Source organism: Melospiza melodia, chromosome 4 (assembly GCF_035770615.1).
Source record: "Melospiza melodia melodia isolate bMelMel2 chromosome 4, bMelMel2.pri, whole genome shotgun sequence".
Lineage (NCBI taxonomy): Eukaryota > Metazoa > Chordata > Aves > Passeriformes > Passerellidae > Melospiza > Melospiza melodia.
The window spans coordinates 53766101-53793477 of record NC_086197.1 but is presented as its reverse complement, the minus strand read 5'-3'; the positions used below and the strand labels follow the sequence as shown (position 1 = coordinate 53793477).

General features: G+C 51.5%; 4 protein-coding genes across 7 annotated transcripts; 2 read left to right on the top strand and 2 right to left on the bottom strand.

Annotated features, from left to right (window-relative positions):
• Nucleotides 1-189: 189 nt before the first annotated feature.
• On the top strand, nucleotides 190-18522 carry ANKRD54 (ankyrin repeat domain 54). Of its 4 annotated transcripts, XM_063154505.1 has the most exons (10): nucleotides 190-448; nucleotides 739-786; nucleotides 5112-5210; nucleotides 5624-5695; nucleotides 6101-6148; nucleotides 6263-6387; nucleotides 7205-7312; nucleotides 7979-8049; nucleotides 17984-18250; nucleotides 18398-18522. In XM_063154505.1, exons 1-9 carry the CDS (start codon nucleotides 193-195, stop codon nucleotides 18228-18230), a joined length of 1074 nt encoding a protein of 357 aa, XP_063010575.1. In that variant the 5' UTR covers nucleotides 190-192; the 3' UTR covers nucleotides 18231-18250; nucleotides 18398-18522. The 4 variants fall into 4 exon arrangements, with proteins under 4 accessions (XP_063010575.1, XP_063010574.1, XP_063010576.1 ...); XM_063154504.1 differs by lacking the exon at nucleotides 18398-18522 and having other exon boundaries at nucleotides 17984-18361; XM_063154508.1 differs by lacking the exon at nucleotides 18398-18522 and having other exon boundaries at nucleotides 367-448; nucleotides 5117-5210; nucleotides 17984-18361.
• On the bottom strand, nucleotides 14000-17988 carry GALR3 (galanin receptor 3). The gene is made up of 3 exons (XM_063154503.1): nucleotides 17341-17988; nucleotides 15761-16132; nucleotides 14000-15175 (listed from the first exon to the last, which is right to left on the bottom strand). The coding sequence occupies exons 2-3, from the start codon at nucleotides 16108-16110 to the stop codon at nucleotides 14278-14280; spliced, it is 1248 nt and encodes a 415-aa protein (XP_063010573.1). The 5' UTR covers nucleotides 16111-16132; nucleotides 17341-17988; the 3' UTR covers nucleotides 14000-14277.
• A 66-nt stretch (nucleotides 18523-18588) lies between the features above and the next one.
• LOC134417357 (noggin-like) lies at nucleotides 18589-19479 on the top strand. Its single transcript, XM_063154509.1, has one exon. It carries the CDS (start codon nucleotides 18596-18598, stop codon nucleotides 19355-19357), a length of 762 nt encoding a protein of 253 aa, XP_063010579.1. The 5' UTR covers nucleotides 18589-18595; the 3' UTR covers nucleotides 19358-19479.
• Nucleotides 19480-22082: 2603 nt separating this feature from the next.
• Nucleotides 22083-26744, bottom strand: GCAT (glycine C-acetyltransferase). The gene is made up of 9 exons (XM_063154502.1): nucleotides 26531-26744; nucleotides 26313-26443; nucleotides 25625-25726; nucleotides 24960-25106; nucleotides 24520-24674; nucleotides 23918-24000; nucleotides 23368-23539; nucleotides 22838-22959; nucleotides 22083-22454 (listed from the first exon to the last, which is right to left on the bottom strand). Exons 1-9 carry the CDS (start codon nucleotides 26742-26744, stop codon nucleotides 22303-22305), a joined length of 1278 nt encoding a protein of 425 aa, XP_063010572.1. The 3' UTR covers nucleotides 22083-22302.
• Between the last annotated feature and the right edge of the window lie 633 nt (nucleotides 26745-27377).

Sequence of the window (27377 nt, the reverse complement as noted above, 5' to 3'; positions counted from 1 at the left end):
ATTGGAGAAAACAACTGCCCGTCAGGCTCTCCTGCCCGCAGCCTCCACTTCCCGCCCCGCCTCCCTCCTATCCGCTTCCTCCCCATTGGCTGCATGCGCGGGTTGTGTCGCCTTTCATTGGCCGAGAGGACGCGGCCCGCCCTGTTGCTATGGCGACGCCCCGCCTCCCTCCGCGGCCCGGGCCGTGACGGGATGGAGGGCGGCGATGGGGCTGACGGGGCGCCCGGCGCGGGGCCCGAACCGGGACCGGGACCGGAGTCAGAGCCGGGGCCGGAGTCGGAGCCACAGCCGCGCATCGCGCTGCCGCCACTGGGACCGGGCGCACCCCTCGGTTACCTGCACGTCCTGTGGCAGCGGGAGGAGCCCGCGGGCAAGATCCCGGCCCGCCGCCTGCGCAGGGCCGCCCGCCTGCACCGCCGGCTGGGGCCCACGGGCAAGGAGGCGCACGGTGAGCGGCGGAGCGGCCCCGCACGGGTTGCGGGAGGGAGGCGGGCTCTGTTCGGTGCGCGGCTGGGGAGCCCCCGGCGCTGCCAGGGGAGGGTGCCCGTCAGGAGCGGGCGGCTTCGGGAGGAGACGGGGAGAACCATCCTTACCTGGAGCCTTGATCTTCTTCCCGTTCTCCGGAGCCGGTAGCAGCGGGATTTGGCCCCGCACTTGTGCTCCGGGATGGAATGTTTCAGTAGGGAAACGTGCCTTTTTCCTCGGTGCTTTCCAGTAATTGCTTTCTTTCCTCCGTAGCTCTGAAAAGGCTGCGTGAAGCTGCCAATAGCAATGATTTGGACACAGGTAAGGCTTCTGTCAGCCCCACTTGGGACCTCTTCTTGGAATGACAGTGTCTCTAGGGCTCTTACTTTTGGAGAGGAGGAAGTGAGTGCAGATGGTTTGTGGACAGGATGCTTTAGATGCTTCAGATCTAGAAAATGGTTTTTTAAAGCCCAGCTTTTGTTCTCTGAGCAGAGTGGGGCTGGTTATTGTGTTCACTTTTTCACTGCGCCTGGTTCATAGTGTTAGTTTTCCATCTGCTTGGAGCTAAAGCAGCACTGCACTGTCCCAGCTGTTTTGGTATGTTCTTTTGCCCTCTTGTTAGCAGCAAGAGATATGCTTTGATTTAGGTGGAAAAGTTACAATTAATTAAGCCATACCCTGTATAATGAGGCAGCCTGACCCAGTAGATTAGAACCAGGGCCAGAGCTGGACTCTTCTGGTTTCTGCAAAATTCCCTAAATAAATAAATGGTTCATAAATTCTGCTTTCCTGATGTCCAACCTCAACACTACATCTTTCTCTCGCAGGCTTTGGTAATTAAAGCATATCAGAGTTAGTTTATCAAAACTTAAAAGTTTTAGTAGTTTTTGCAATCTGTGTTCCTACAAAAATAACTTAATGACAACTTTGCTAGGTGCTGGCTAAGAGTAATAAAAGAATAACACGGTATTTATAATTAATAAATATTTATTGATTAGGAATAAAAAATCAGCTTAAAAGGTAATTAAAACCATTAACTAAAATTACTAAAAAGTTCTGACATTTCTGGCAATTCCCCCCTTTGGAAGTGATCTTAATTTTCCTTTAAGATTACTTCCACTTAAATCATTGAGCATCTAGCAAAACTTAAGCCATTAAAATAGAAAAATTTTATTTGTGTTTTGTAATAAGATATCATAGATCATTCATTCCAAATTGGGGTATTTTCTCTTTTAACAATACCTTGATAACTTCTCTTGCTTTGTTGGTGTAAGCAGCTATCCAAAAAATGTGTCAGCTAAAGCAAATAGGTATCAGTATCCCTCTTGTCGAGGTAACTCAGAAAAATCTGTTTGCCTGCAAACTCAAGACAGTTTCCTCTTTTTGTAGTCCCTCAAAGATGTCTTCTGTAGGGCCGTGGATTGTGTTGCAAACATATTTTACACTTGCTGACTACACTTTAGATTCCTGGTGGTTTCACACTAATTACTTGATGTTTTAAGTTATCTCTAATAGCTTCTGCTCTCCAGTGTGTTTCTCTGTGTTTATCTTTGGCTGCTTGTCTCATCACTGCTTGAAGTACTATGTGTGGTATGTCATTCCATTTCTCTTTCTTTTGGCAACATAACATCAACTCTAAAATACCATTTTGGTGTAAAATACCATGAACTGGCCATTTTTCTTTATTATCTAATAGATAATCTAGCCACCAAATAATACAATATTCTTTTACCTGTGTCCAAGTTAAAGAATTGCTTTTAAATTCTTTCCAGTGCTGCAAAGTACAACCTAAAGGCAAACATTTGGGTATTCCCGTCTTCCTGGGCTCGAGAAGGAGAAGGGAAGCCCGCAGTAAATAGGGATTCCAGCAATGACTAAAACGGACACGAGAGAGCGCTCTGTGCACACCAATGCAATTCCGGTCACTGGAGCGCCAGCAGAGAGCTCTGAGCAAACGATCCTTGCTTTGACAATTTACATTTCTCAAACACTTAGTACTCACCAAATATCCTAAAATTCACATACAATGGCTTCAACACTCTTACAGCCAACGAATTTTCATACAAACTCAGTTTATACTTATGACACACTCACATTACCACACACTAGCATTTTCCAGCACTAACAGATACCATAGGCTTCAATAAGCACAGCAATATCTGGGCAAAGCCCTTCCACAGCGTGGCTCTTTGTGCAAGCAGCACTGTCTGACTAATTTGTGGGCAAAGCAGAGGGTGAAGACTCAAACCAAACCTTTTGGTAGTCACTTATATAGTTTTACAAATACAGTTTTCCAGTGTGACTCAAACACAATTCCATTAATATTCACTTACAGAGTTTTACACTAACTTTTAATAGGAAATAGCAATTATATCATCACTTTCTTAACTCTTAATATGTTAGAGAGTGCAAGCTTATGATTAAGTATACCTTTTAAAACCTTCAGTAATGTCTTAATGAAGTCCCAGGGTTTTTTGCCTTGAACTCACTTGGATCAGATGATTGAAAAATTTCCCTGAAAAAAGTCTGTCAGTGTGCACCAAAGTCCTTGTTCCTGTAAGTCTGTGGAACATCAAATGTGTTGTCTCACCTGGGTCACCAGCAAATTGTTCAAAATTGTACCAAATCCTTCAAAATTGTGGGAGTAAATAAACCCCTCTAACACTTTCTTGTTAGTGTTATTGTGTAAGATGTTACTTTGTTGTTGGCCAGGAGGGATTTGTGTGGCTCACAAATTCTGGCCTCCACTTAGACACAGATATAAAACTTCTTCACTTATTTATACTTTTTAGCAAACAAAGAAATTAATATTTGTTGGTATAAATTACATAATTCTCTCTTATTAATTAGTACACTGTCCTCTGTGGGTTGTTGACTTCTCACTTCTCATGCTAGTTAGTCCATATTTTCAGTTGGTTTATTATCTTTTTCCTCTGGTAGGGATTTTCCAACACATACACTGAGTCCTTGTTAGTCCCTTCTTTATCTTCTGGTTTCTGCAAAGTCCTTGTGGTCCATAAATTCTACATTCCACATGTCCAGCCTCAACCATACATCTTTCTCTGGTTTTGTTCATTGAAGCATATCAGAATCAGTTTATCAAAAGTTAAAGTTGGTAGTTTCCCCAGGCTGTGTTCCTACAAAAGTACGTTATGACAGCTTTGCTAAGTACTGGCTAAGAATAATTTAGGAATCACACACATTTTATAATTGCATATATAGATTATGAGTAACTAAAGCAATTAATTTAGAAGTTAATTAAAATCACTCACTAAAATTATTTAAAAGATTTATAATTTCCAACAGGAAGATGAAAGAATGCAGTTTTATGGAAGTCTTGTTTTCAATCCACATTGGATTTGATAGACAGGTTCCCATGTTTACAGTCCTCTTGTCTCTTGTTTACTCTGCAATTTGAGGAAGTGTGCTATGATTAATTTATTTTTCATCCACAAGTAAACATCTTTGCTGTTTCCTGTGGTGGCACTGGGTGGAGAGGTTATGTCATTCCTACTTGGTCCAGGGGAAGAGTAGCTTAATTGTTCCTATATGGTTCTCACTGGGGCACTGTCAGTTTCCCATTCTTTCTTCTGAAGTATCAAACATTCCATGTTAACACCACTTCCGTGTTTTTAGGTGTTCTTTTCAGTTCTGTACCCCACTTGAAGTAGGATGTGTACAGGAAGAGATTCAAAGGTGGCTATAATTCACTTTCTGGAAGCTGAGATGAATGGTGACTTTCAGTGGCCTGAAACAGTCTCGACTAATTTAGAATATGCTCTTTAAATATCTCAAAATGTAGTGAACCTGTCAGCATTTTTAACAGCTGTGGAATGAGCTCTATTGTACACACCAGGTAGTATATCAGGGTGGTCTCAAAACAGCAGAAGTAACAGCGCTTACAGATGCCCCTAACACATGTTGTGTAGGTGCTATTTTTATGCCCCTAATCTTTCCACCCTTTACTGATCTCTTTGCTTGGCTCTTGGCAGGTTGGTGCATTCCCCTTCCTGTTCCCAAACTGTAGCCACCATTGGTTAGGAAAGGGCCACTGAAATAATAATAACAGGTGTGAAGAAGTGGCTTTTCTCACTACCTGTGCTTACACTGTGAAACTTCTGACCACGGCTCCACATTGACATCAAAAGTTTACACATGTGCAGAAAATGACTGTGAAAATCCACAGGGAAAGCCCTTGGAGGGATAGTAGTAAGCACAGGATGCTAATTCCATCCCATGGAGGGGTACTAATAAGCACAGGATGCTAATTCCAGCTTGGGAAGTGCCTGAGATACAGCTGACTAAAGCCAAGAGTTAGCCCCATGTCCTTCCTATCCTTTTGTATTCTTCTCTAGGTATTTGCTGCTGATTGTCCTTGGAGCTTGAAAATGTGGCTAGGTGGATCTTTAGCCGTTAGAGCTGTTGGCTTATCTTTCATGGCAACGTGTGGAAGGTGGTGAAGGCTGAATCAGAGGGTGGAGGTTCTGCTGGTTCTGCTGAGCTAGGATACTGGTGGGAACTGGTTCAAGTCCAGTTGACTTAGCAGCTGGCAGCGTGTTTCTCTACCCCCAAAAGAGCAGACAGCATCACCTCTCTGATCAGGTGCCCCTCCAGCTTACCTGCTTTTTTCTCCTTGGTTCTGTCAGTGCAGCAACTCCTGGAGGATGGAGCTGACCCCTGTGCTGCGGACGACAAGGGCCGGACAGCCCTGCACTTTGCCTCCTGCAATGGCAACGATCACATTGGTGAGTGGAGGGCGAGTCCTGTCTTCCAGCCTCTCTGTGTTGGGAATTTTGAAGGGTGCTCTTTATTTTTCTTCAGTACCTGTTAGAGGTTGCTCTTTTCTGTTTGTTTTGTGTCAAAGTTGCCAACTCTGGACTCAGGATTTGGAAGGGGAGCAGTCCCAGTTCTAGGACTGTACTGGTGCAGAGGGAAGAGTGTCCTTCCTTCCAGTTCTTCGCATCAGGGAGCCCCAGAGCAGTGGCACTGCATGGCTTTGTGCTGGGTCCTTCTGCATTGCTGTGCAAAGCTCTGTCCCTGTCTCAGTAAGGAAGCTGATGAGCTGAACAGAAGCACCTGTAGGGCAGCCTGGTGGCTGCCACATGGACCTGTGGGGCAAAGGGAAGGGACTGATGTGTCTCTGTTTCCTTGTTTCTAGTCCAACTGCTTCTGGACCATGGGGCTGACCCAAACCAGAGAGATGGGCTGGGCAATACTCCCTTACACTTGGGTAAGTGCCACGCAGATGAGCTTTGCATGCAGAAAAGTGAGGTGAGAACCTCCTTACTGTTCCTTTCCTCTCCACCTTCCTCTTGCCTGTGCCTCACATTATGCATCCCCAAATTTAAGGACCTAGGAGGGACTCTGCATTTCATTAGATTCACTCCTCACAAAGATTTAAAGTCAAAGAAAAGGTTTGAAAAAATTTATTTCCCTCCCTTTGCCAGCCCCAAGGAGTGCAAGATCTGTTCCAGATAGAGTACTCAGGCTTGAGTGGGTGGGTACCTTAGCATTTGGGCCGTTCCTCTTTCCTCTGGCAGAGAAGCCCTTTGGGAAGCAGCAAGCTCTTTGCTGGAGCAGAAACTCATTTTTGTTTGTACCTCTGAGTTGTGTGTCCTGTGTTTTCCCTCCCCAGCTGCCTGCACGAACCACGTTCCTGTCATCACCACGCTGCTGCGCGGAGGTAACATTTCCTCTATAACAGTTACAGCCTGTTCCCTTCCTGCCCTGTTGAAACTCTCCAGGGACACCAAATCCTGGTGACAGACCTCACTGTCCCTGCTCGTGCATCTTGCAGGGGCCAGAGTTGATGCCTTGGATCGAGCTGGCAGAACCCCACTACACCTGGCTAAGTCAAAGCTGAATATCCTGCAGGAAGGATTCTCCCACAGCCTGGAGGCTGTACGCCTTGAAGTGAAACAGGTAAAAGAAACAGCCCCATGTTCTGGTAATGGGGTGCAGCCCCTGGCAGCCTCCTGCCCCCTTTATTAAATGCCTGTCTGTACGCTCTTAACTGCTGTGGGAAGAGTTTGACTTCCATTTTCAGAGACCTTCCTTTTTCCCAGCCTCTACTTTAATTTTTTCCAGGGCCTCCCTTGGCTCTGGTAAGCTAAGGATGCATTGAGTGGATTCTTGGGCTGTATGAAGCATAGTCTTTTCTTCAACCATGATATAAAAGAGGCCTTGTGGCAGGAGAGGGACGAGGCACGAGGCTGTAGCTGTGCTGTACATATTCTCTGTATTCCTAACGCAATCTATCCTGCTCCAGTATGTAGAGGCGTGGAATAGGAAAGCATTCCTGGGCCTGCAAATGCATGGGGCGTGGGCCTCACTTCAGGAGCCACATCGACACAAGGATTTTTATCCTCTGTCCATGAGCAGATCCTGCTGGAATTAGAAGTCCCTGCTCCTCACAGTGAGGAGAGCTGACTAGCCATAAAGAAAAGTTTGTTGCTTTCAGGGCTAGACCTTTTGCTGCTTCAGCTGGGCATAACTCTTCTGTGTTCTTAACCAGGCAGAAGGATCACAGCTAGTCCATCTGTGACTGGTGACTCATTGGACTCTGATGCTGCCATTAGTGCCATGTAGTTGCTTTGCCTGGGTTTGTCTCTAGGGGTCGTGTACTCTGTCATGTTCTGCAGCTTCAAGGCTGTGTGCTTGGCAATTTAATTTTTCCTGTAGAGACACTCCAGCCCGGTGCAGCTCTCTGATGTTTGCCTCTTATGCCTGTTTGTTTCAGATTATCCAGATGTTGCGGGAATACCTGGACCGTCTGGGGAGGCATGAGCAAAAGGAACAGCTGGATGACCTCTGCTCCAGGCTACAGATGACTAGCACGAAGGAGCAGGTAGGCAGCATTGAGCTGCTCTCACTCACCTCCTTGCACTGGGGCTCCTGCATTTGGGAGAATGCAACTGCATGAGCAGTGGGGCATTGCAGACATGGTTATTGCTCACATTGGGGCAAGTGGGCAAGTTACATGATGACTCATGGTACTCCTTTAGGTGAAAATTCAAAATGCAGAAAGCATCACAGTGCCAAGCAGCAGGGAAGCTGAGGATCAGATGGGCTGAGGACAGTCAGTTCAAGGCCAGGATCAGCACAACTGCACAGGGTTGCAGGGCCTGGGGCTTTTTTCATACAAAAGACTGGCCCCTAGAAGCAGGCTTAGAGGAAATAGTCCTGATATCATATTTGAGTTTTGGGTAATGTAGCAACATGCTGGTATTTTAGGGACTGGCTAAATCATACAGAATGGAAATCAAGCATCCCCTCTTGAAGAATGGGGAGAAACTCCTATTGCCTTAGATTAGGGCTTGTTTGATGATGAGGACAGTAGCTCTTCTGCATGATTCTTGGCACCAAAAGCATCCTGTCCTAGTATAAGTTCAGCATGGGCATTACTGGCAATTCTAGTGCAAAGGTGGTCCCTGCTGCATGGGGGTTTCTTCTGTGGGGCTGGGTGGTTGCACAGCTGCATTCCCCTCCCTGATGGCCATCTGTATTCTGTCAGGTGGATGAGGTTACAGACCTCCTGGCCAGCTTCACGTCACTCAGCCTGCAGATGCAGAAGATGGACAACAGGTAATGGGCTGCCAAATAATATTCCTGCAGCAGCAGGAGAAGCCTTAGAGAGAAAAGGAAGCTGAAGTTTGCTTCTAAGATCACTGACTAAACATAGTTGCCAGCAGCCATTCCTGCCCAGACTGACTCTCCAGTGGTGCTCAGACTGTTCCTGTCGGTGCTGCCACAGCTGCCCCACAGGAAGGCAGCAGGCTCTGCACAACAAAGGCAACAGACAAGAATGGTGCAGCTGTGACTTTGGGGTAAAAGAGCTGCTCTGCTTTTTACCTTAGGGGCTGGCAATGACTAGGGTACCCCTTTCCAGAGATATTTTGCCTTCTCCTAAGTACATCAGCTCAATGTAGGTGGTGACCAATGCCATGTGCAGTTACCAGCTTTTACTAGTGCACTCAGCAGCTGGCCAGCATCACAGAAAAGCTTGGAACATTCCTGCTTGGAAAAGGCATCTTTTGCCCCCTCCATACTGCTCAATTGCATGAGGGAGAAAGTGAATGCCTTGAACAGCACAAGGCTTTGTGCTGTGAGAAGAACACACATTTAATTCTGCATGCTAGAAGCTGAGCAAACATTCTGCCTTAAGAAACATGCACTGAGGCTTAATCCTCACCTTCCCCAGAGCCTGCTATCAGAGAGCAGAGAATGTATCTGGTTGCAAATGGGATACAAAGTTTTTCATGGCTAGACTAACACCTTTCACTGGACCCATTTTTTAAGTCTGCTGCCAAGTTAGTGCTAAAATATTACAGTGTAACACTTCCAAAAAGTACCCAGCTAGCAGGTCAGAGCTGCCCTGTTGCAAGAATAAGGATGGGAGGGTGACAATCTTAACGCAGTTCTAGTCAGACACCTACGTCTTGCAATAAAGCCCCACCATAACTAACATTTCCTGCTACTGGCAGTCTCAGGCAAGAGGTCCAGTTGTGACAGGAGGATGGAGGTGGATTTACCTCTGCCTCAGCAGCACCAAACCCATTGCTCAGCCATTCTGCATCTCTTGCTTGTCATGGAGAACCTTAAGTGCAGTGTGAGAAACGAATTATGGTTTATGCTGGGAGCCTGAAGTGATGCAGCTATGAAGGATGCAGGGAGATGCTCCTGCTGCTCTCTTGCTTCTGCCTACTGTGGTTAGCAATGAAGATTTAGGTTGCTTTGTTGTGGAGCAGAGATCCAGGAAATCTCATTGATAGGGCACCTACAGCAACAGGGTGATAGGAACATGTCAGTAGTGATCTGAGTTCCCACCTGTGTACCACACCATGGTGTGCTGGTAGCCACACCTATCCCACAGCTTGGGAGTCACTGGTTTGAAAGAGGTTATTATTAAGATTCACCTTAAATACGCAGCAACTACAGTTTGGAGAGTTCTTCAGAGATCTTTAGGTCAGCATGCTCTCTGATACCTGCCTCTTGTCCAGGAAGAGGCTGAGTGGACTTCTGTTCAAAGCTGAGATACCAGAAATAGGCATGGCTTTTAGATGGGTTCATCTGTGGGCTGCTGGAGAACACAGCTGGGATCAGCAGTCCCATGGCTGGGCTGGAGCTGTCACTGTGCATATTCATTATGATATGCTGGATGGGAAGGATGCCGAGAGGGTGGGAGACAATCTGACCTTTTTGTATTTTCAACTTCAATAAAATCCTGTCATCCTTTTGTGACTCCTCGGCCAAGTTCTCTTTTCCAAAGCGACCCATTTCTCTTTCTTTACGTCTGTTGCAGGCCCCATGCACAGCACTGGACTTGCTAAACGCTACTCTCATACCTGGTCCTCAAATCAGAAGTGACAACACAAAGTTGTTTGAGTTCAATCACCATTCTGTTTGCAGATCGAAGTACAGGGTTGCTGGCTGACCTTTTCTGATCCTGACTTCCACAGCCAAGAAATACAAATTTAAAATCTAGGTAGTTGCTGTGAAACTGTACAAACAGAGGAGAGGGAATCTCAGCAGGGGTGCTTCAAGCTGCAAGATGAGATATTTTGCAGAGAGGAAAAGCAGCCTTGCCCAGTGGCAGAAGTCATGTCTTGCCCCATGCTGAATAAAATGGCTGTGCTTTGAAGAGACAGCAAGGATGAGGGGCTGGGGAGGGACATCTGGGCGGGGTGGAGAACTTCCAGCGTGGCCCTATGTGAGGAGCAGCTGTCCTTCATGCCCAGTCTTTACTGACCTTGTCTCTTCCCCTCTTTACAGCCCAGCCTTGATATCCACATACACCCAGCTGCCAGCGCTTCTGCCCTCAGCAGCCTTGTTGCTGAGGAGACCATTAAGGTGCCTGAAGAGCACGTGGCTAAAATGCTCTTTATCCCTGCAGTTACTTCAGTTGCTGATGTTGTCTCTAAGTAGACAGCTCTTGCAACCTTTCCTCAAACCCAGGAACACATCTAGCTGAGACTCTGAGTGAAGCTTTTAGTCTCGGCACACGTGATGTTGTCGACAGGTTTTCATGTTTTTTTCTTGCCTAGTGATGGGTTTTTTCTTAACAGCTCCTGACAGAGGGGAAAGGTGGGGGTGCTGCAGCCAGCCAGGAGCAATTGTCTTGCTGCTTTGCCACACTGCTCCCACCATGGCAGGAGAGGCAATAAAAACCAAATGGCTATAGGAAGTTTTGCCACTGCTTTAGCAGTAATACCAGGTGAGAAAGAGAAAAGCACATCTGGTTTTCAGTGGAGAAAGAAAATGTATCACATAGGAATTGTATTCTATGAATCATCACAGTCAGTTCTGCTTTTCTGCCTCAGGGCTTGAAGCTGTGGGCTGCCCTGAGCCCTATCATGTGTTTGGCACTGGATGGAGAAAAGTTTTAGGTTTCTTTGCATCAGCCAGTCATACCCAGAGCCTTAACTATCCTGTCATGCTCAGCAGCTGTATCCAGAATGAGAATTAGGTACTGGGTAGGAAAGAAGCTGTTCCAGGGAAGGAGAAAGCATGGCTTCCCACTGTGCTGGGAGCTGTTGACTGGCACTGCCTGGTTTTTTTTCTGCTTCTGGCCTAGAGGCTTCAGCTTCTCCCAGCAGCTTTTCTCTGTCCGTGCACCCTGTGCCACAGATTTCCCTGCACAACCCGTGAGGCTGGTGGCAGTTCTCTGTGTCTCCCAGAGATGTCTGCTGCAGTAATGGAGAATAGAAACAACAGCACAGGTTTCCCTCTGCTATTTATTTTGCCATTAGAATCAGTCCAAACTCCTAATTTTCTTTGTGCTACACCATCAAATGCATCCCCCAGATCCCTTCCTGGGCAATGATTAGTCCCCATCTCAGGGCCATGATATCAACTGGGGCTTTAGGCTTTGGTTCCCCCTCACCACTACCTGACCTCCAAATACATTCTATCTCCTCTCCTGATTCAGAGCATGGATCTGCAGAATTCCCAGCCATTGAACCCAGCAGCAACTTCCCTGGCTCTAAGGCTGCTGCTGTACTGTAAGATGCAGCCAAAACCAGCCAGACTGAGGATCTGCCTTGAGCAAGCAAACAGCTGAGAACCTGCTTGCGTCTCACAGAGGAGCCATAGCAGAAGCAGCAGCTCTGACAAGGCCTCCCAGCAAAGCTGCATGGATGTTACTAAGCAAATGACCTTTCTCTGGAGCAGTCACTTCACCCACACAATCGAGTGCAAAGCACACACTGCAATGTCTGTGAACATCAAGAATTTGTTCAGCTCCTCAGCAGCCAAAATAATTAATGTCCAACAGCTAAACTCATTTACTTTCTCCCCCTTTGCCTTTCTAGCAGACTTCAAATCCAGCACAGCAATTATCTGTGCTGCTAAGGAAGCCCCATGAAGCGTCTTTCGCAAACTTCTCACCCTTTCATGCACTTCCTTTTTTCACTCTGTGAGCAAAGGTCTCTTCCATCACAGAAAAATATAGTTACAAAAAGATGCCTTCTTCATGCATTGTGCCTGGCCAGCCTGGGGAGCAGCCCTGAGCAGGCCAGGGCTCATGGAGTGACTAGGAGGAGGAATCAGCAAGTTTTGATTAGAAAGATAATAAAGGAGGTATGGCAAACAGCGTTCCTCTGGGATTTTTTTATGAAATCTCTCAGAGGGGAAGAGAGCACATGGAAGAATTAAAATAATCACCTGGCAACTTGCTAGTGCTGGTCATAGATTAGCAACCAGCAGCTAAACCCAAAAGCAAATAACAAGAATTTCCTTCCCAAGGCTGCCAGATTTACACACAGGGTTGTAAACAGGATGAGTTTCTTGGCACTGGGTCTAGCACTTCCCAGTATGTCAGGCTCCTGTCACACGTGCCAGGGAGATGCCAGACACCAGAATCAGCACACAGTTGGCAGGACTAAGTTACTCCACAGAGAAGATCTGATGCTTACCACTAGATGCAAAACCCTGACCTGCTCACACCTCTCCCATTTCATCTACCCCGTTCCAGATCTTGGAACAGCTGCACTCTACTGATGTGGCAAACCAGTCCCTGCAGGGTTAAAGACAAGCTTGTCAGCTTGAGTGATGAAAAGTAGGATAGAAAATAAGAGAAAAGAGTAATTAATTAAGGCAAGAAGCTGGGAGCAGAGACTGCAGAATGCCAATCAGTCTGGAGGGAAGGCTGCGTGGAAAGCAGCAATCAAACTCCTTCAGTTTTAATTAAACCCGTCTCTCTATCAAGGATGTGACATCTTTGTTTAACCTCTGCTTTTGAGCTGAGAAGCCAGTTGGAGCACATAAACTGGTACTGGATAGACAAGAATTCCCTTCTGTCTCCAGAGCCTTCCCAACCCAGGCTCAGCACTTGCCCTTCCTGCTCATGTGCTCCCCAAAATTGGGGCTTAGCATCAAGCAGAACATAGTGAAGGGGCCCAGGGCTTGCAGCCACTTGTCATGCTAAATGCACCTTCTCCCCAAGATCTTCCCTGTCCACTCTGTCCTGTTTCATTTAGGCTTCACCTCACTGTGCAGCAGTCAGTCTTGATCTGATCTGCCCCATTTGCAATCTGGGACCAGGAGGAAAAGGATCAGGGGTGAGCAACAGCCCAGCTGCTTCTAGGCAAGAACAGGCAGTGTCCAGCTGTGCCACGTCATTGCTCCTGACTGCTGTTCCCTTCTCCCTCCAACATTTTGGGCTGTGGAGTGAGCCTTCACCTGAAGAAATGATGAGACAATGTGGGCTGGCCACCAGCCATGGCACAATGTGCAGAGGGTGGCTGCAGAACTCACTGTTCCCAGGAAGGCACACTGGACATGTTTCTGAAAGAGATCCACTGTAGAGCAGTGGCAGCCACCACAAAAGGAGAGAGGTGGAAAAATCAGAAACAGGGAGAGAGGCAAGAGAGGCTCAAAGTGCAGAAAGCAATAACAAGCACTTGAATGGAAAAAGAAAACTAATTCCCAGCACTGTTGGCCTTTCTCTTCAGTTAGCCGCCACACAGAAAAAGGGATGTCCTTGGAGCTGAGCTCTAGCAAGGTGAACAACAGCTTCAGTGAGCGTAAGAAATACCATGTCAGCTGGGAATTAAGAGTGGGCAGGACAAAGCAAAAAGGAAAGATTTACGCAAACAGAAGTAGGGAACAGAAAAAGAGAAATAAGGGGGAGATCATGGCTCTGCTCATGCACATCACAGCTCTGCAAGCTGCCTGATGTCAGCCAGCCCCACTGTACAATGCCTACAGCACTGGCTGAAGGCCAAAACTCCTTCACTTTTGACACAACTTCCAGCACCATGCATGGGGACAAGTGAGGACACCAGAGGATTCTGTAGCCCACACAGGGCTCAGGACACCTGTAAGTGCCATGACCACCTGTAATTGTTTCCCAGCTTCAGTGTGGAAGTCTGGCTGTCCCACAATGTCACAGCTTTCCCCTTTCTCCTAAGCTTCCCAATTTTCACCTTCTCTTAAGAAATTACAGGTGCAGACCTGCCTCACATTAAGGGTTACATGTTCAGGATCCACACAGCACTAATAAAACACCATACATAATTAAAGAAAAGGACAGCTGTTGCAGTCACTTAAAATTTACTGTGAATATTGAGCTGGGATGATGGCAGGTCTCAGACATGACTACAAAATCATGGAGGAAGTGTTTGAGGAGTTCTGGGGGACTTGAACTCAGACTTAGTGGGTCTGAATGTGTGAGCTGATCTCTTACTGCTAACATAAAACCATCTCAGCGGGGATAAGGCGTGGGCATGATGATCCTAGAATCCTAGAGGAAAGCAAAACCACTGTGATGTGGTCATAAAATGTGATGCAAATAGCGACTTCTTTCTTGCCTCTCTAGCCCTTTTCTAGGGCTTCTTCTTGGTCTTGTCCAGCAGTTTCTCTTAGAGGGGTCACATCTAGGGAATGGCCAGCTGTTGCCAAAATTTCCTCCTCCAGTAGCTCCTTCTGAACAGAGACCATGGCATCTTGTACCTGCTGAGTCCATGCTCTGGCATGACTGGCACCTTCATGGTCCCTCTTCCTGGTGCTCCCTTCTGGGGCTTGGGTAACCTCAGTGTTGCGTCCATAGAAATCTCCTGACCTGTTGGCAAAACCTCCTTCCACATTGACCATATGGACTTTCCTTCCAACTCTCTTCTTCTTCTTTTTCCTGATCTTGTTCTGGAAGAAGAGGCAGGTGAAGGCCTGCTTGAAACGTTTGCGGAAATGCTTGGAGATGAGGGCGTAGACAATGGGGTTGAGGCAGGAGTTGGTGTAGGAGAGGCAGTGGGAAGCCAGGCGGAAAGCGTAAGTGGCGCGGTTGAAGGGAAAGTGGCCAAACCAGAAGCAGAGGATGACCAGGTGGTGGGGCAGCCAGCAGAGGCAGAACAGGATGGCCACTGTGACAATCATCTTGGTGACCTTACGCTTGGCTTTCCGAGACTCTGAGATTCTTTCTATGGGGTCTACAGAAGTCCACAAGAACTTGATGGTCCTAGAGTATGCCAGGCTCACCACAGTCACAGGCAGCAGGTACCCAAACACAAATGTGAGGATGTCCAGAACCTTTCTGCGCTGGTCCTCCCAGATGGGGACACAGATGGGCACACCATGGTAATGGATTATCTGGTAGTAACTGAGGTAAGGCCCTGCGAAGAGCATCGACAGTGACCAGATCACCACAATGGCCACTCCTGCATTTCGGGATGTGCGGAGATCCCGGGACTTCAGGGGATAGCGAATGGCCAAGTACCTGGCAAGGAGGGGAAGGAGAAGGAGAGACAAAGCACAACATGGGTGAGATGAGGTATTCCTCCTGCCCTGTGGAGCTGCCATCTGCATACCCCTTCCCATGCAGCCACCCACCTCTTCCCTCCCAAATCTTTTGGAAGGATTACAGTGAATTCACAAAACTATCAGGGTCATTCCAACCGTGTGCCTGGGATCTCTATCACCCACTCTGCTGTGCCAGCTCAGGAAGGGCAAGCAGTGTATCTTTTGAACGAGGTAAGAGAAGGATAGGAGCAGGACAGGACTCTCCTGTTCCTTCTGAGTTGTGTTGCTGCCCTGGGGTTTTGCTGTTCTTGCTTATGCATGGTGGACTCTCCTCCTTCCCAAGCGAGCACGGGGTAATTAGGCTGAGAGCTTGGCTTGTTAGAGGGGGAGGGCATGGGGAGCTGGGGAGACTGGCTCTGCTGGCCCTACCTCTGGGGAGACCCAACCTGCTTCTTACAGGACACCCAACAGGGTAAGTAGTGGCCTTTCTCCCACCCTTAGCTCAAGAGTGGCAAACACAGTGTCCCTGAGCTGCATAACTCAAAGGGAAGGGGACACTTACCTGTCAACAGAGACAGCAGCCAGGGTAAAGCTGCTGGCATACATGGTGAGGTAGATCAGGAAATGCACAGCCTTGCAGGCAAAGGCCCCAAAGAGCCACCCATCCAGGGTGTAAATGGTGGCCTGGAAAGGGACACAGCAGATGATGAAGCACAGGTCGGCCACAGCCAGGTTGAGGATGAAGAGGTTGGTGGTGGAGTACTTGACTTGGCCATTCCACAGCAGCACTGCCAGCACCAGCCCATTTCCCACCGTACCCACAAGGAAGATGAGGGAGAAAATGATGGGCACAATAATCCCTGCTGCTCGTAGCTCTGGGCTGTCAGAAGAGATGTTCAATCCCCCTGGCATCTTCCTGTCAGACTGCAGGGACCTGCATTGGGACAAAGGGATAATAGGCCACAAGGTGCCTGACCCCAGCCTTTGATACTCCCATTTCTCCCCGAGATGCCAGTCCCAACCAGCTGGTTAAATGTGCCACCCTCGTGACATCACTGGCAAGAATGCTGTTGTGGTCAGTCAGCCCACATCTGCCTGGCTTGAGCAGAGCTGAAGCCTCTTTCTCCTGCCCAGATTCAATTGCCATCAGAACATCTCTGCTCCCAGCACCCGAAGGAGCCCTCCTGCCCTGCCACCTGGCCTCACCCACCTTCCTCCTACATTTCCAAATCTGCTAAACCCCTAGGGATTGCTTGCTTTGGCAAGTCTAAACCCTGGCTAGTGCTCAACAGGGTCTGGCCACAGGGCCAGGGGGTAGGAGGCTCCCATGGGCTCTAAGTGGAGCCAGCATACTCAGCCCAGGGCTGTGCCACCTCCTGCAGCAGGGAATTGATGCCTGGATCACACCCCACAGCAGCTGCACCCCAACACATTCCCACCCCAAGGGAACTCCTTAAGCTGGGACCCCTCCACCCTGGAGCTGGCTGCTCCTTTCTCCCTGTGCAGTAGCTACGCTCCACAGAGGAAAGGCAAATGCACCTTTTCCTGAAGCTGAGAAGTGATCAAGGGCTGGATGGTGGCAGGTAGGTGAGGATGGGGAGGAGACCCTGGAGTCGCCTGAAATACAACATGATGAGCCTGTTATTATCACAGCTCAAGGTGTTGTGATTTGCTGCAAAACTTCCTCCAGCCCTGAGTAACACTGTGCTCAGGCAGGGAACACCAACAGCCTATCTCTGAATAAGCCTTCTCCTTGTTATGCTATCATTAGAACAAATTGTCCTTCTGTGAGCAAAAACAGAGAAGGAAAGACACTGTTATCTAGCTACTGTTGACAAGCAATTAACTCGGTTTTGGGTCATGCAAGCTCCTTCGCTCCATGCTCCCCCATCCCTCAGCTCACGCTACTTCTGCTTCCCAGCTTCTTTGTGTACCACACCGAGAGTGTCCCTGCCCCTCTGTGTCTTTGGTCCCCTCTGTCCCACTGATAGCCACCCTCCCGCTTATCCATCTGGCCCCATGGGGATGGATCTCCTCACTGAGGCAGAGGAGCCCAGTCTCCTCTGGGCATGCAAAATGCACCAGGGTGTCTCTGCTCAGGGAGCCTGAGGCCACCTTTCAGCTTTGGAAGCCGGTACTCACCTTTTTGAGGAAGGGCCTGCAGCTTAGGGAGAGACGTCCAGTGCAGCCCACGCAGCGGCAGCGGGAGGACGCAGACCACGGAGGAGTTTCTCTGGGCAGCCCGGTTATCCCGCTCACTCCTCCCGGTGCTCCGCTGCCTCCCCCTGCCCGCCACCAGCTCTGATCTCGCTTCTTCTGGAGCTCCTCTCCTCTCTCTCTGACTCCCCCTTTTCCCTCCCTCTGCTCTTGCTGCTGATCCATAGTTCTCTGTTGGTTTTTTTTCCCTCTCCCTGAGGTTGGGTTTGGAGTTAACTCCTCTCTGCCCAGCTTTCCTGCAGGCTCAGCTGCTCCCAGCTCCTCCTGCTGAGAAGGGGGTGGCAGAAAGAAATCTCACCACTCTCTAGTGGAAAAGGGAGGATGGAGGGGGAAAGGGTCCCTTGGACCTCAGCAGCCACCTCTCAATGCTGGGTGTTCAGGATGTGTTTTTCAACACCTCCAGGGAATGTAAATATCCCACAACTGTGAGCCTCACCCCTGCCCTGTCACTCAATATAGGGTCATAAACCCTCTGGAGGATGAGCAATTAATTGCTCTCACTAGATTTTATTAATTCATTGTTAGTAGCACTGAGCAGATTGAGCCTCTCCCACAATGTCTGACCTAGGGAAGGAAGAGAAAGCCGGTTTTGGATTCCATCCAGTCCAGTCTCTACTCCATCAGTGGTACAGTATGGGAGGGAGGACAAAACCTCCAGGATGACCACCTCCAGAGGTCCAGCTTCATCACAGCTGCCTGGAGACACATGGGGGCTGGCTGAGGTGCCAGGAGAGGACAGTGACCCACGCAGTCCTACTGCCATGTCCATCCTGGATCCTGGTGACAGAACCTGCACCCTGAGGACTTCTAGCTGAGCTGCACTGCGTACAGCTTGGTGAGTCTTGCTGAGAAAGGATCAAAGGCCACCAGCTTCCCTTCATTGGGAATGTTGTGGGTACCTCTTCCAATGATGGTGCAGGATGTGGAGGAGGCACTGGCCCCTTTCCCCTCACAGCAGCCCAAATTATCCCCACTGGCTCAGTGGCAGGAGGGACCATGTGGCTTCTCCCCCCGACCTGCCCCTCTGGTGGGAAGGAGCAAGGTGTCCCCGCCAGCTCCCTATCAGCCGCTGTAACCAGGGAAAAGGGGAAGGCCATGCCTCGGGACGCGGTGATAACCCAGGGGATGCGGCAGAGTGCAAGCCTGCGGCCGGGCACAGCCTCTCACAGCGCTGCTCGCCATGGAGGGAGCACACCGCAGCTGCCTCTTCCTCCTCCTCTGCCTGCTCCCACCGCCGGGCGCCCCAGGCCCACCGCCGCCTCTGGAGGAGCCTCGGGAGCCGCCGCCGCCGTCGAGCCCCGCGGACCCCGCCGCGCACCTGCTGCGCGGGCAGCCCTCGGCGCCGGTGCGGCCCTACAGCCTGTCGCTGTCCCCCGAGGATTACCGCTACGCCCCCAGGCCCCGGCACCTGCGCCCCGGGCGGCTGCGCCGGCTCCTGGGCTCGGCCTTCGACCCCTTCTGGATGGCGACCGAGCAGCCCCGCGGTCGCAACGGGAGCATCCTCGAGGAGAACCTGGAGTCCATGAGCAGGGACCTGGCCGAGAGCGCCGGGCGGTATCGCCGCAAGCTGTGGCGAGAGGCGGAGGAGCTGGAGCTGCCCGCGCTGCTGCCCCCCGGCCCAGCGCTGCCCCCCGAGTTGGCGGGGGCCCTGGCCCGCGGCCTGCGGCAGTGGCTGGTGGAACGGGCCGCCTGCCGCCTCACCTCCGCCTGGGTGGACCTGGGCCCCGTGTTCTGGCCCCGCTGGGTGCGGCACACCACGTGCGAGAGCGGCCCGGCCGGCTGCTCCTGGCCCCCCGGCATGGCCTGCCGGCCCGCACAGCTCACCCGCATCAAGCTGCTGGCCTGGCACTGCTGGAGCCCGCAGCCCCCCGCGGCCCCCAGCTGCACCTGGCGGCACATCCCCTACCCCGTGGTGGCCGCCTGCAAGTGCTCCTGCCGCTGAGGGGGCCGCGGAGGTACCTCCCGGGGCCTGCTCCTGCAGGCCTGAAAAGGCAAACATCTGCCTGGACCCGCCCTCGGAGCTGAGGGGAATCCCCCAAACAGAAATAAACCTCCAGGAAGGAAGCGGGGATGCTGTGGTCGTTGCTGTGTCTCACCAAAACCCCTGGGTGGGGGTGCGGCTGCTTCGCCCCTCACCCACCAGTGCCGTGAGGCATTAGCACCAGCGGAGGCCCTTGTGCAGCTTTTATCTCCAGCAAAGGACAAGGGATGGAGAAATTATGGCACTGAACGGCAGGTTCAGACCCCGTTTGCACCACCCCAGCTGGCTCAGTCCAAGCTGAGGCTCCGCTGCCTGCCTGGATGGGGCTGCAGGCAGGGAGCCAGGGCCAGGGAATTCCAGCAGAAGGTACAGGTGGGTCACTGCTGGGGTAGAAACAGCAATGTGGAGAGGGGCTGGAGGGAGTCATGGGGCTGTGGGGTATTTTGGGACTGCAACAAGGCAGCCTAGTGAGAGTAGAAGTGGGAGGTGGGACATGATCCAGGGCTGGAAGCATTTCTGGGGCTAGGTGTGTATGAAAAAGGATGGGATAGGATAGTCCCCTACTTTGAGGTAAAATGGGTGAAATATGTGGATCTCCCACCTATCCCACAGTGCAGAGGGTGACAGCTCCAGACTCAGGACTGCCTGAGCAGCATACAGGATATGGGGTAGGTTAGGGAGCCCAGGGTGGGTCCTGCATCCTCAAAAAGTGACACCTGCCTCTACATTCCACTCAGCAAAACAATCCTCTGCTTTCTGAGCTAAAAGCTGTAGATCAGACCATGGCTGGAAGGCCTTGAAGCAATAAAGAGCAGGAGGACATGCCTCAATTCAACATTAACATGATGCCTCCAAGTCAATGAGTATGGCATTATTCATTACCAGAGTGCCATCATCTGACCCTCCTGCCTTCCTGGGATTCCAGCACTACACAGTCTGTTCCCCAGACAGCTCCCCAGCCTGCTGCTGAGCTTGGCCTTGAGGCAGGCAGAGAGCAGGGAGCTGGCTGCTGAGGCACCCGGGAGATACAGAGGGGAGAGGGAGGTCAGTGCCTCTGGCAAGAAAAGGAGCAGAAGGGTGAGCCCACACATGCATGCAAAAACAATGAGCATCACGCGAGGGAGGCTGCTCCTGCTGCTCCAGCCTGCAGATGAGCAGAGACACATCTGTAGGGCTGCTCTGCCAATGAGGAGGACTTGAAAGCTGGAGCAGGGTTAAACTGCTTGGGTTGTCTGCCCTGAGTGGAGCAGAGGCATCAGCAGGGATGCCCGCAGCGGGCCAGGGGAGAGAGGGAGAACAGGGCTGGGGACCAGCAGGAGAGAAATGTGAGGGAGGGCGGTTCAGGTGTGCAATGGAGCTGTGCAGGTAGGGGGAGCAAGGGGTGCACATGCATTGGGCTCAAACCAGCAGTGATTCATTTTAGGGTCTCAAACCTCCCTGAGCCCATCTGGCTGAACTTTCATCTCTTCCAGGTTGCACGAGAGGGCTGAAAGCAATCTCCCTGCCTTCCCCATGCCAAAATACTGCCTGTTGAAAAGGGTTTGCAGCACTGTGAGGGCCTGGTGCCACAGAAAGGGAACTCCATACCATAGTTTATCAACAGGCTGAGCTCAGGGCCTGGGGGATGGAAAATTAAACAAAATCAGCACACAGTCACACTACCAGCTGTTCTAAAAGGGTTTGGTTGTACTCCTGTTGAACCCACAAGACACACTTCTCCCCTGTCCTTTGCATCCTTGTAAAGCCCTACAATCCTGGATTAACACCTGTATTCTTCTGCAGTTGCTCTGGCTCAGGTCAGACATTATTGCCCTGTGGTTTGCTCCCTGACAACCCAGTGACACATAAGGACTTGAGAGCAGGTCTTTGCTGATACAACCCAGTGCTCCAGCACTCAGGCACAGCACACTCCATTTCAGCTAGAATCTGTCCCTGGCTGCAGCTACTCATTCCGCACATGGGCGGCTGGCAGGACACAGTTTCTGATCTGGAACAAAATCGATGCAAACAAAGTAATCCTAAGAGATGCCCAGGTGCCACTTGTGTCTTTTTGAATAGCTGAAATACTACAGCACAGCTTGGAGGAACAATTCCAGAGATTCCTGCCTGGAGGAAAATTAAAGCTTTCTGTCACCTGCTGTGCCCCTGGCCTTAGTCAGATGAAGATCCTCTCCCCATGCTGCTGTGGCCTCTGCCACCTCAGCTTGCCCACTGCCTGATGGCCTCTCTGGGGCAAGAATGTCTTTTCCAGGACAGGTTTGGGACCACTGAAGCAACTGGCAAAGCCTTGTAGCTGGGGACCAAGCAAGCCTCATATCTAACACCTAAGAGTGAGAAGGAGAGAAAGGAGCACCGGAGCTTTGGTGGGCCCATGTCCTCTTCCCCTAACCAGCTGTTGGTGGCACAGGTTGCAAAGGGCTTGGGAAACACCCCTGCCTGCCTCAGTGGGGAACTGCAGCAGTCAGATCTGCCACGGTGATGCTGCTGGACCCACAGGACAGCACAGAAGAAGCAGGCAACATCAGCAATGCTGTTATTTCCATCAGCAGGAGACAGCAGGAACTGCAGCGCTTCAGCATCGGGACTGAGGCTTCAGAGAAGGCATAGCAGAGAGTCTGGTCACAGAGTGAGACGATGGGGATGGGGTGCAGCCCCTGGAGGAGGAAATAGGAGGCAGACAAATATCTGCTGCACTGCAGGACACCTTTAATGACACTTTCATGTGCTGGTTGCCAGTGCTACTGCCAGCACACTGCAACAGCAGCTGGCTGACTCATGGTGCAGGCTGTGATGCCTTGAGGAATGGTCCTGCTTTTGGCAGTGTGCTGCTCAGGCCTTTTTCCCCATCAGAGGCACTTGGTTGTGGGCAGGGATGGTGCTGAAGAGGTGTTCCAGGTTCTGGCCCCTCAGGGCAGCGCTCCGTGCTTCCGTCCCACCTGGGTGAAGGCCTCCACGCAGCGGTCGATGTCCTCGTCGCTGTGCACGGCCGAGATCTGCACCCGGATGCGCGCCTTGCCCTTGGGCACCACGGGGTAGCTGAAGCCAATCACGTAAATGCCTGGGGAGGAAGCGCAGGCAGAGTCAGAGCTGGCTGGGATGGAGGCAGGCTGAGGTGCACGGGGTGACAGAAGGGCTCCCCTCCCAATGACCACTGCCAGCCGTCAAGGCTTTCAAGTGCCATCTGCTCCCAAGCATGGAAATGAGGTTAAGGGCCAGCAATGGGGATGAAGTCCAGCATAGAGCATTAATGTAAATCCCCTCCCTAACAGAGAAAGAAAGTGCAGCCAGCAACATCTGGGGGAGACCATGAGGACGTATGCAGCTGGAAGGTGGAGGAGTACTGGATTTCATGCAGGAACATTCTCTGAAGGAGGGCACCACCACCAACAGCCCCTTTTCTCAGGGAATGTGTCTGCATACTGAGCTCCCTCCCCAGATCACCTCTGTTGAGCATGTCCTCTGCCATCACTGAGGCCAGCCGAGCATCCCCCAGCATGACTGGACAGATGGGGTGGTCTTTCCCTGAGATGGTGAAGCCAGCCGCCGTCATCTTACTTCTGAACCTGGTGAAGGGAACAACAGGATGAGTAAAAACCTCAACAACCCTGTCCTTGGAGACCCCTGCCTTTCCTTCCCCTGGGAGCCCTGCCCACTGAGAACTGGGTAAGGCTTGCTCCACTCTTCATCTTCTGTGCAGGGAAGAAATCTCTCCTCTTGGAGTGACCTCCTACCGTGTCCTGCTCAGCAAAATGGGACTGCAGAGCCTTGAGTGGACAATGTGCCCCAGCTCACACAGCATCCAGATGTGACACATCTACCTGACACAGACAGGCACATCCTGCAGCTTTCCCTGAGCCCTGATTTGCCAACTGTCTTCACAGTTATCACTGGGAAAGGAGGGGTGAATAAATCACAGACAACTCACGCCTAACAAAGCTGCCCCTGCTCCCACCCCCACATGGCCCCCTCACCGTTGGGTTTTGGCAGCCATAGACTGTGCAATGGCATTGCTCTCCATAAGCAGGTCCAGGGCCTTGGATGCACAGCCCACCACGGCAGGGGGCAGGCTGTTGGAGAAGAGGTACGGGCGGGAACGCTGGCGGAGCAGATCGATGAGGGGTTTGGGACCTGTTGTGTACCCACCTGCAGACAGAGGAGAGAGAAATGGACAAGGCACCCCAGGGTGACCTGTTTAGAGTGAGGCTTCTTGATAAAGCCAACCTGGCATCTATAGCAGGAATTTAGGTACAAACCAGGTCTAAACATCACAGCTGATGCTTTTGACCAAGAGCTTCCACCTTGACACCAAAGGCAAATGCATGCAAAAGATGAAAGTGTAAGGGGCACATGGCAGGATCTCCCTTAATCCTGCAGCAACAACACAAACCAAGTCGTATGCCACCAGTGGAAAAGGATAACATGCATTTTTTACTCTATCACTAGGCAGAGGAAGGAAATGTAAGACTGATGCTGTAGAGCTCTTTAGGGCAGGCAGGATGCTGGATAGGAAAATGCCCTCACCTGCAGCTCCTCCAAGAGCTTTTCCCAGGGTAGAATTGATGATGGTGACTTTGTCCATCACTCCCAGGAGCTCATCAGTACCCCTGTAGGAAAAGAAACATCACATTATCAGCTGTGCCAGCACGCACCAGGGAAGCTGCCGGATACCTCAAGGAAAACAAAGCACTGCCAGCCAGGTCTCTGGCATCCCTCCTTCTAGACAAGGAAGAACAGCCCCTTGAATAGTTCAGCCCAAGTGTTGACCTTCCTCTCCTGCAGAAAGCCTAAGCTGGGACCTCATCAAGTAAGAGCATGGGTTCCTCATCCCTTAGAGATGGGAAAGTGGGGAAAGTGCTCAAACTTCCCACACAGAAGTTTAATAATCCAAGCAAAGCACTTGTCAGGAGAGGTGGTGCCCAGATGAGATGGTCACGCCATCTGTTACACACTGAGAAGCAGCTGTCACTCGGGAGTGGATCACTGCTGAAGGATCTCCTTTCAGTCCAAAGGTGAGGTGCAAAGCCTTCAATGAGTCCCCACACAAAAACATGCTGGCCATCAGCACCTTGGTCCTTGCTTCCGAACTAGTCAGGGTACGAGGAAGAACCAGGGCAGTCACTCACCGCCCGTTGGGTCCCAGGAACCCCGTGGCGTGGCATTCATCGATGAAGACCAGGGCATCGTACTTGTGGGCCAGCTGGCAGATCTCCCTCAGCGGCGCGATGTCACCGTCCATGGAGAAGGCTCCGTCAGTGGCCACCAGCCGCAGCCGATGCTTCTGTTGGAGAGAAAAAGGCATCCCCAGGAGTGAAGATGTCATCTTGAGGAGAGGGGCTGGCAAAGGGACATGCTCACACTCCTGTTCGGACAGGATGTGCCTAACTGAGATGGAGGGGACTGGCATCACAACCAGCTGCTTTGCCACCTTGCCCATCCATGCCTGTTGGCAAAAAAAATGCCTATGGCATGGGAAAGGGCAGAACTCACCCCCAGGACTGGCTGCTGCACAGGCAGCACAGCTAAACAAGTGCCCTGGTGCTGGGGTGAGAGCAGAACTTCATACCTGAGCTTCCTTCAGCTTGGCCTCCAGGTCCTGCATGTCCATGTGCTTGTAGCGGTACTTGTTGGCCTTGCACAGGCGGATCCCATCGATGATGGAAGCATGGTTCAGCTCATCTGACAGCACTGCATCCTCTGGGGTCAGCAGGGCCTGGCCGTGCCAAACAGAAAGGATCATCCTTTGCTCTGGATGCCACCTCACTGACATCTCCCAGCCTCCCTCAGTACAGAGAACAAGGCTGTGATTGATTCCAGTGGCCACGTCTCTCCTGACACTGCTAGACTTTGTATTTCCTTCCTAGTCACCTTATCCAGATTTCTTTATGCCAGGCTCTTGCTTGTGGCTTCTGAGCTCAAAATCTCCCTCCCCCTTTCCTAACATGTGAGATCACCCCTGACCCTCACCTACACTTTCAGGGGGAGTACAGACCTCAGCAGAAATGGGAGCCCTCCCCAAGAGCTGGAGCAGGCTGGAGCCAGCAGAGATGAGGGTGGTTAAATGCCTCTGCATGGCTTCCCTGGTGCAAGGGCCCCAAGGCAGGCTCCTCACCACCAGCCACTGCTATCCTTTCTGGTGCACAGAGCTCACAGCAGAGCCTCTGGAGGCATGGCAGCCACATTGCTGTCACCTCCCTCCTCCATGCACAACACAAGGGAAGCCTCATGAACCTCAAAGATACCAGCGTTGGCATCAAAGCAGCTGGCATAGAGAATGGCATCTTCCCGCTGGTGGAAACGTGCAATCTTCTCCTCCAGGTCCTTGTGTATGCTCTAAAGAGAAGAGAGGAGCAGGAGTCAACACTGGGCCAGCACAAGTCCTTGCTTGCCCACTGCTGTTAAATGCTGACTTGAAAGGGGAGGACACAGACAGGTTTTATCCAGAAAAGGTGTGTGTGCGTGGGAGAAGATAATTGTGTTCAGCAAATGCAGCCCTAAAGTATAATTATGGGTTGGGATGCCAAAGCTCAGCAGGGAGACTTCAAGCTCCCCATGCACAAGGGAGAAGCTCTGCTTGTTCTTTGCACTTAACCACGCAGCACTCAAAAAAGGCTCCAGCAGGGATAAACTGGGCTGATGGAGCCACTTCAAATCAGGTTCACTGTAATTTTGACCCGAAAGAGAGAGAAAAAGACATTTATTTTCTGAATTCAGAGGGATGTTCAGTTTCTTTGCTCTCAGGTGTTGTAATGGTTTAAATTGGCGTATTTCCAGATGCTTGCTAGTGGGGATTTTTGGCAGGCTCCTTTTCTCACGGGGCCACGTGTAAGTTAGCGCGGCGCCCGCATGCCGAGAGGGGAGTCTACGTGGACACCCTGCGAAAGGCCCGCGGGGCAGGGGAAGGGATGCTGCCCGCTACCTGGGTACCGCAGATAAAGCGGACGGAGCTGAGCCCGGCGCCGAACTTCTCCAGGGCTTCCACAGCGGCACGGATCACCTCGGGATGGCTGGAGAGCCCCAGGTAGTTATTGGCGCAGAAATTGATGATCCCTGCGGGAGCAGAAGAGAAAGCAAGGGCATGGCACCGAGGGAAAGGACCAGGAGCCTCCTCCTCCCCTCCGCGCCCCCCGCACGCACCGGCGCCGCCGCCCGCCAGGCGGAGGTGGGGACCCTGCCGGGAGGCGATGACGCGCTCGCTCTTCCAGGTGCCGGCGCCGCGGATCTCCTCCAGCTCGCTCTCCAGCCGCCGCCGCAGCTGCGCCGCCGCCGCTCCCGACGCGGCCCGGGGGGCCCCGGCCCCGGCCCCGGCCCCGGCCCCGCGCAGCGCCCGCACCGCCACCGCCCGCCACATCCCGGCGCTCCGCCCCGCACGCCCGGGGGCGGGCCCCGCGCCCCACCGCCGCTAATTACCCACGGGTTAATTACTGACCAATGCCCATTGGCCGCCGGGGCACCGCCCCCCGTGGGCGGGGCGAGCGCCGGTCGTGCTGCAGCGGCTCGGAGCGCTTGGGCGCCTTCTCTAGGAGGCGTTCGGCGTCTTCTTTGGAGGAGAGGATCTGTCCCAAGGGGTTTAGGCACCGCAGAGCCAGTTATGTGATGCTCGGAGTCTGAGGGATTTTGGGAGAACGCCATCCGTGAGATTTAGGAACTGTAATGGGGTCGCGTACTAGGGTCTGAGGGATTTAATACCTACAGGGCATCACGGACCTCAAGGATCAGCAAGCCCAGGAGCGTTAGGTGCCTCTGCCTAGGGATTTGGGGTCCTCAGCACAGCTGACTTGGATCCTTGCAGATAGGTGATTAATGGGTGCCCACCACTGGGGTTAATGAGCCATGGGTCTGTGGTATGTGGGTGTATCCAATTGAGGTGACCAACAATCCATTGGACAGAGAGGTTTAGGATTTACCAGGTGAAAATTAGAATACCCAGACCCAAGGCATTTGAGCACCTCTGGCCAAAAGTGTTTGTAAACTATAGGCTCAG

Bases quoted from the DNA above. Each gene is read 5' to 3' on its own strand.
- ANKRD54 (XM_063154505.1), top strand. From the start codon at position 193: ATGGAGGGCGGCGATGGGGCTGACGGGGCGCCCGGCGCGGGGCCCGAA. The intron at 5,696-6,100 runs GTAAGTGCCACG...TTCCCTCCCCAG, and splicing joins CAATACTCCCTTACACTTGG to CTGCCTGCACGAACCACGTT. The intron at 6,388-7,204 runs GTAAAAGAAACA...TGTTTGTTTCAG, and splicing joins TACGCCTTGAAGTGAAACAG to ATTATCCAGATGTTGCGGGA.
- GALR3 (XM_063154503.1), bottom strand. From the start codon at position 16,110: ATGCCAGGGGGATTGAACATCTCTTCTGACAGCCCAGAGCTACGAGCA. The intron at 15,176-15,760 runs GTAAGTGTCCCC...CCTCCTTGCCAG, and splicing joins GCTGCTGTCTCTGTTGACAG to GTACTTGGCCATTCGCTATC.
- LOC134417357 (XM_063154509.1), top strand. From the start codon at position 18,596: ATGGAGGGAGCACACCGCAGCTGCCTCTTCCTCCTCCTCTGCCTGCTC.
- GCAT (XM_063154502.1), bottom strand. From the start codon at position 26,744: ATGTGGCGGGCGGTGGCGGTGCGGGCGCTGCGCGGGGCCGGGGCCGGG. The intron at 25,107-25,624 runs GTTCATGAGGCT...TGGCACGGCCAG, and splicing joins CCAACGCTGGTATCTTTGAG to GCCCTGCTGACCCCAGAGGA. The intron at 24,675-24,959 runs GTATGAAGTTCT...TCTCTCCAACAG, and splicing joins CCAAGCTGAAGGAAGCTCAG to AAGCATCGGCTGCGGCTGGT.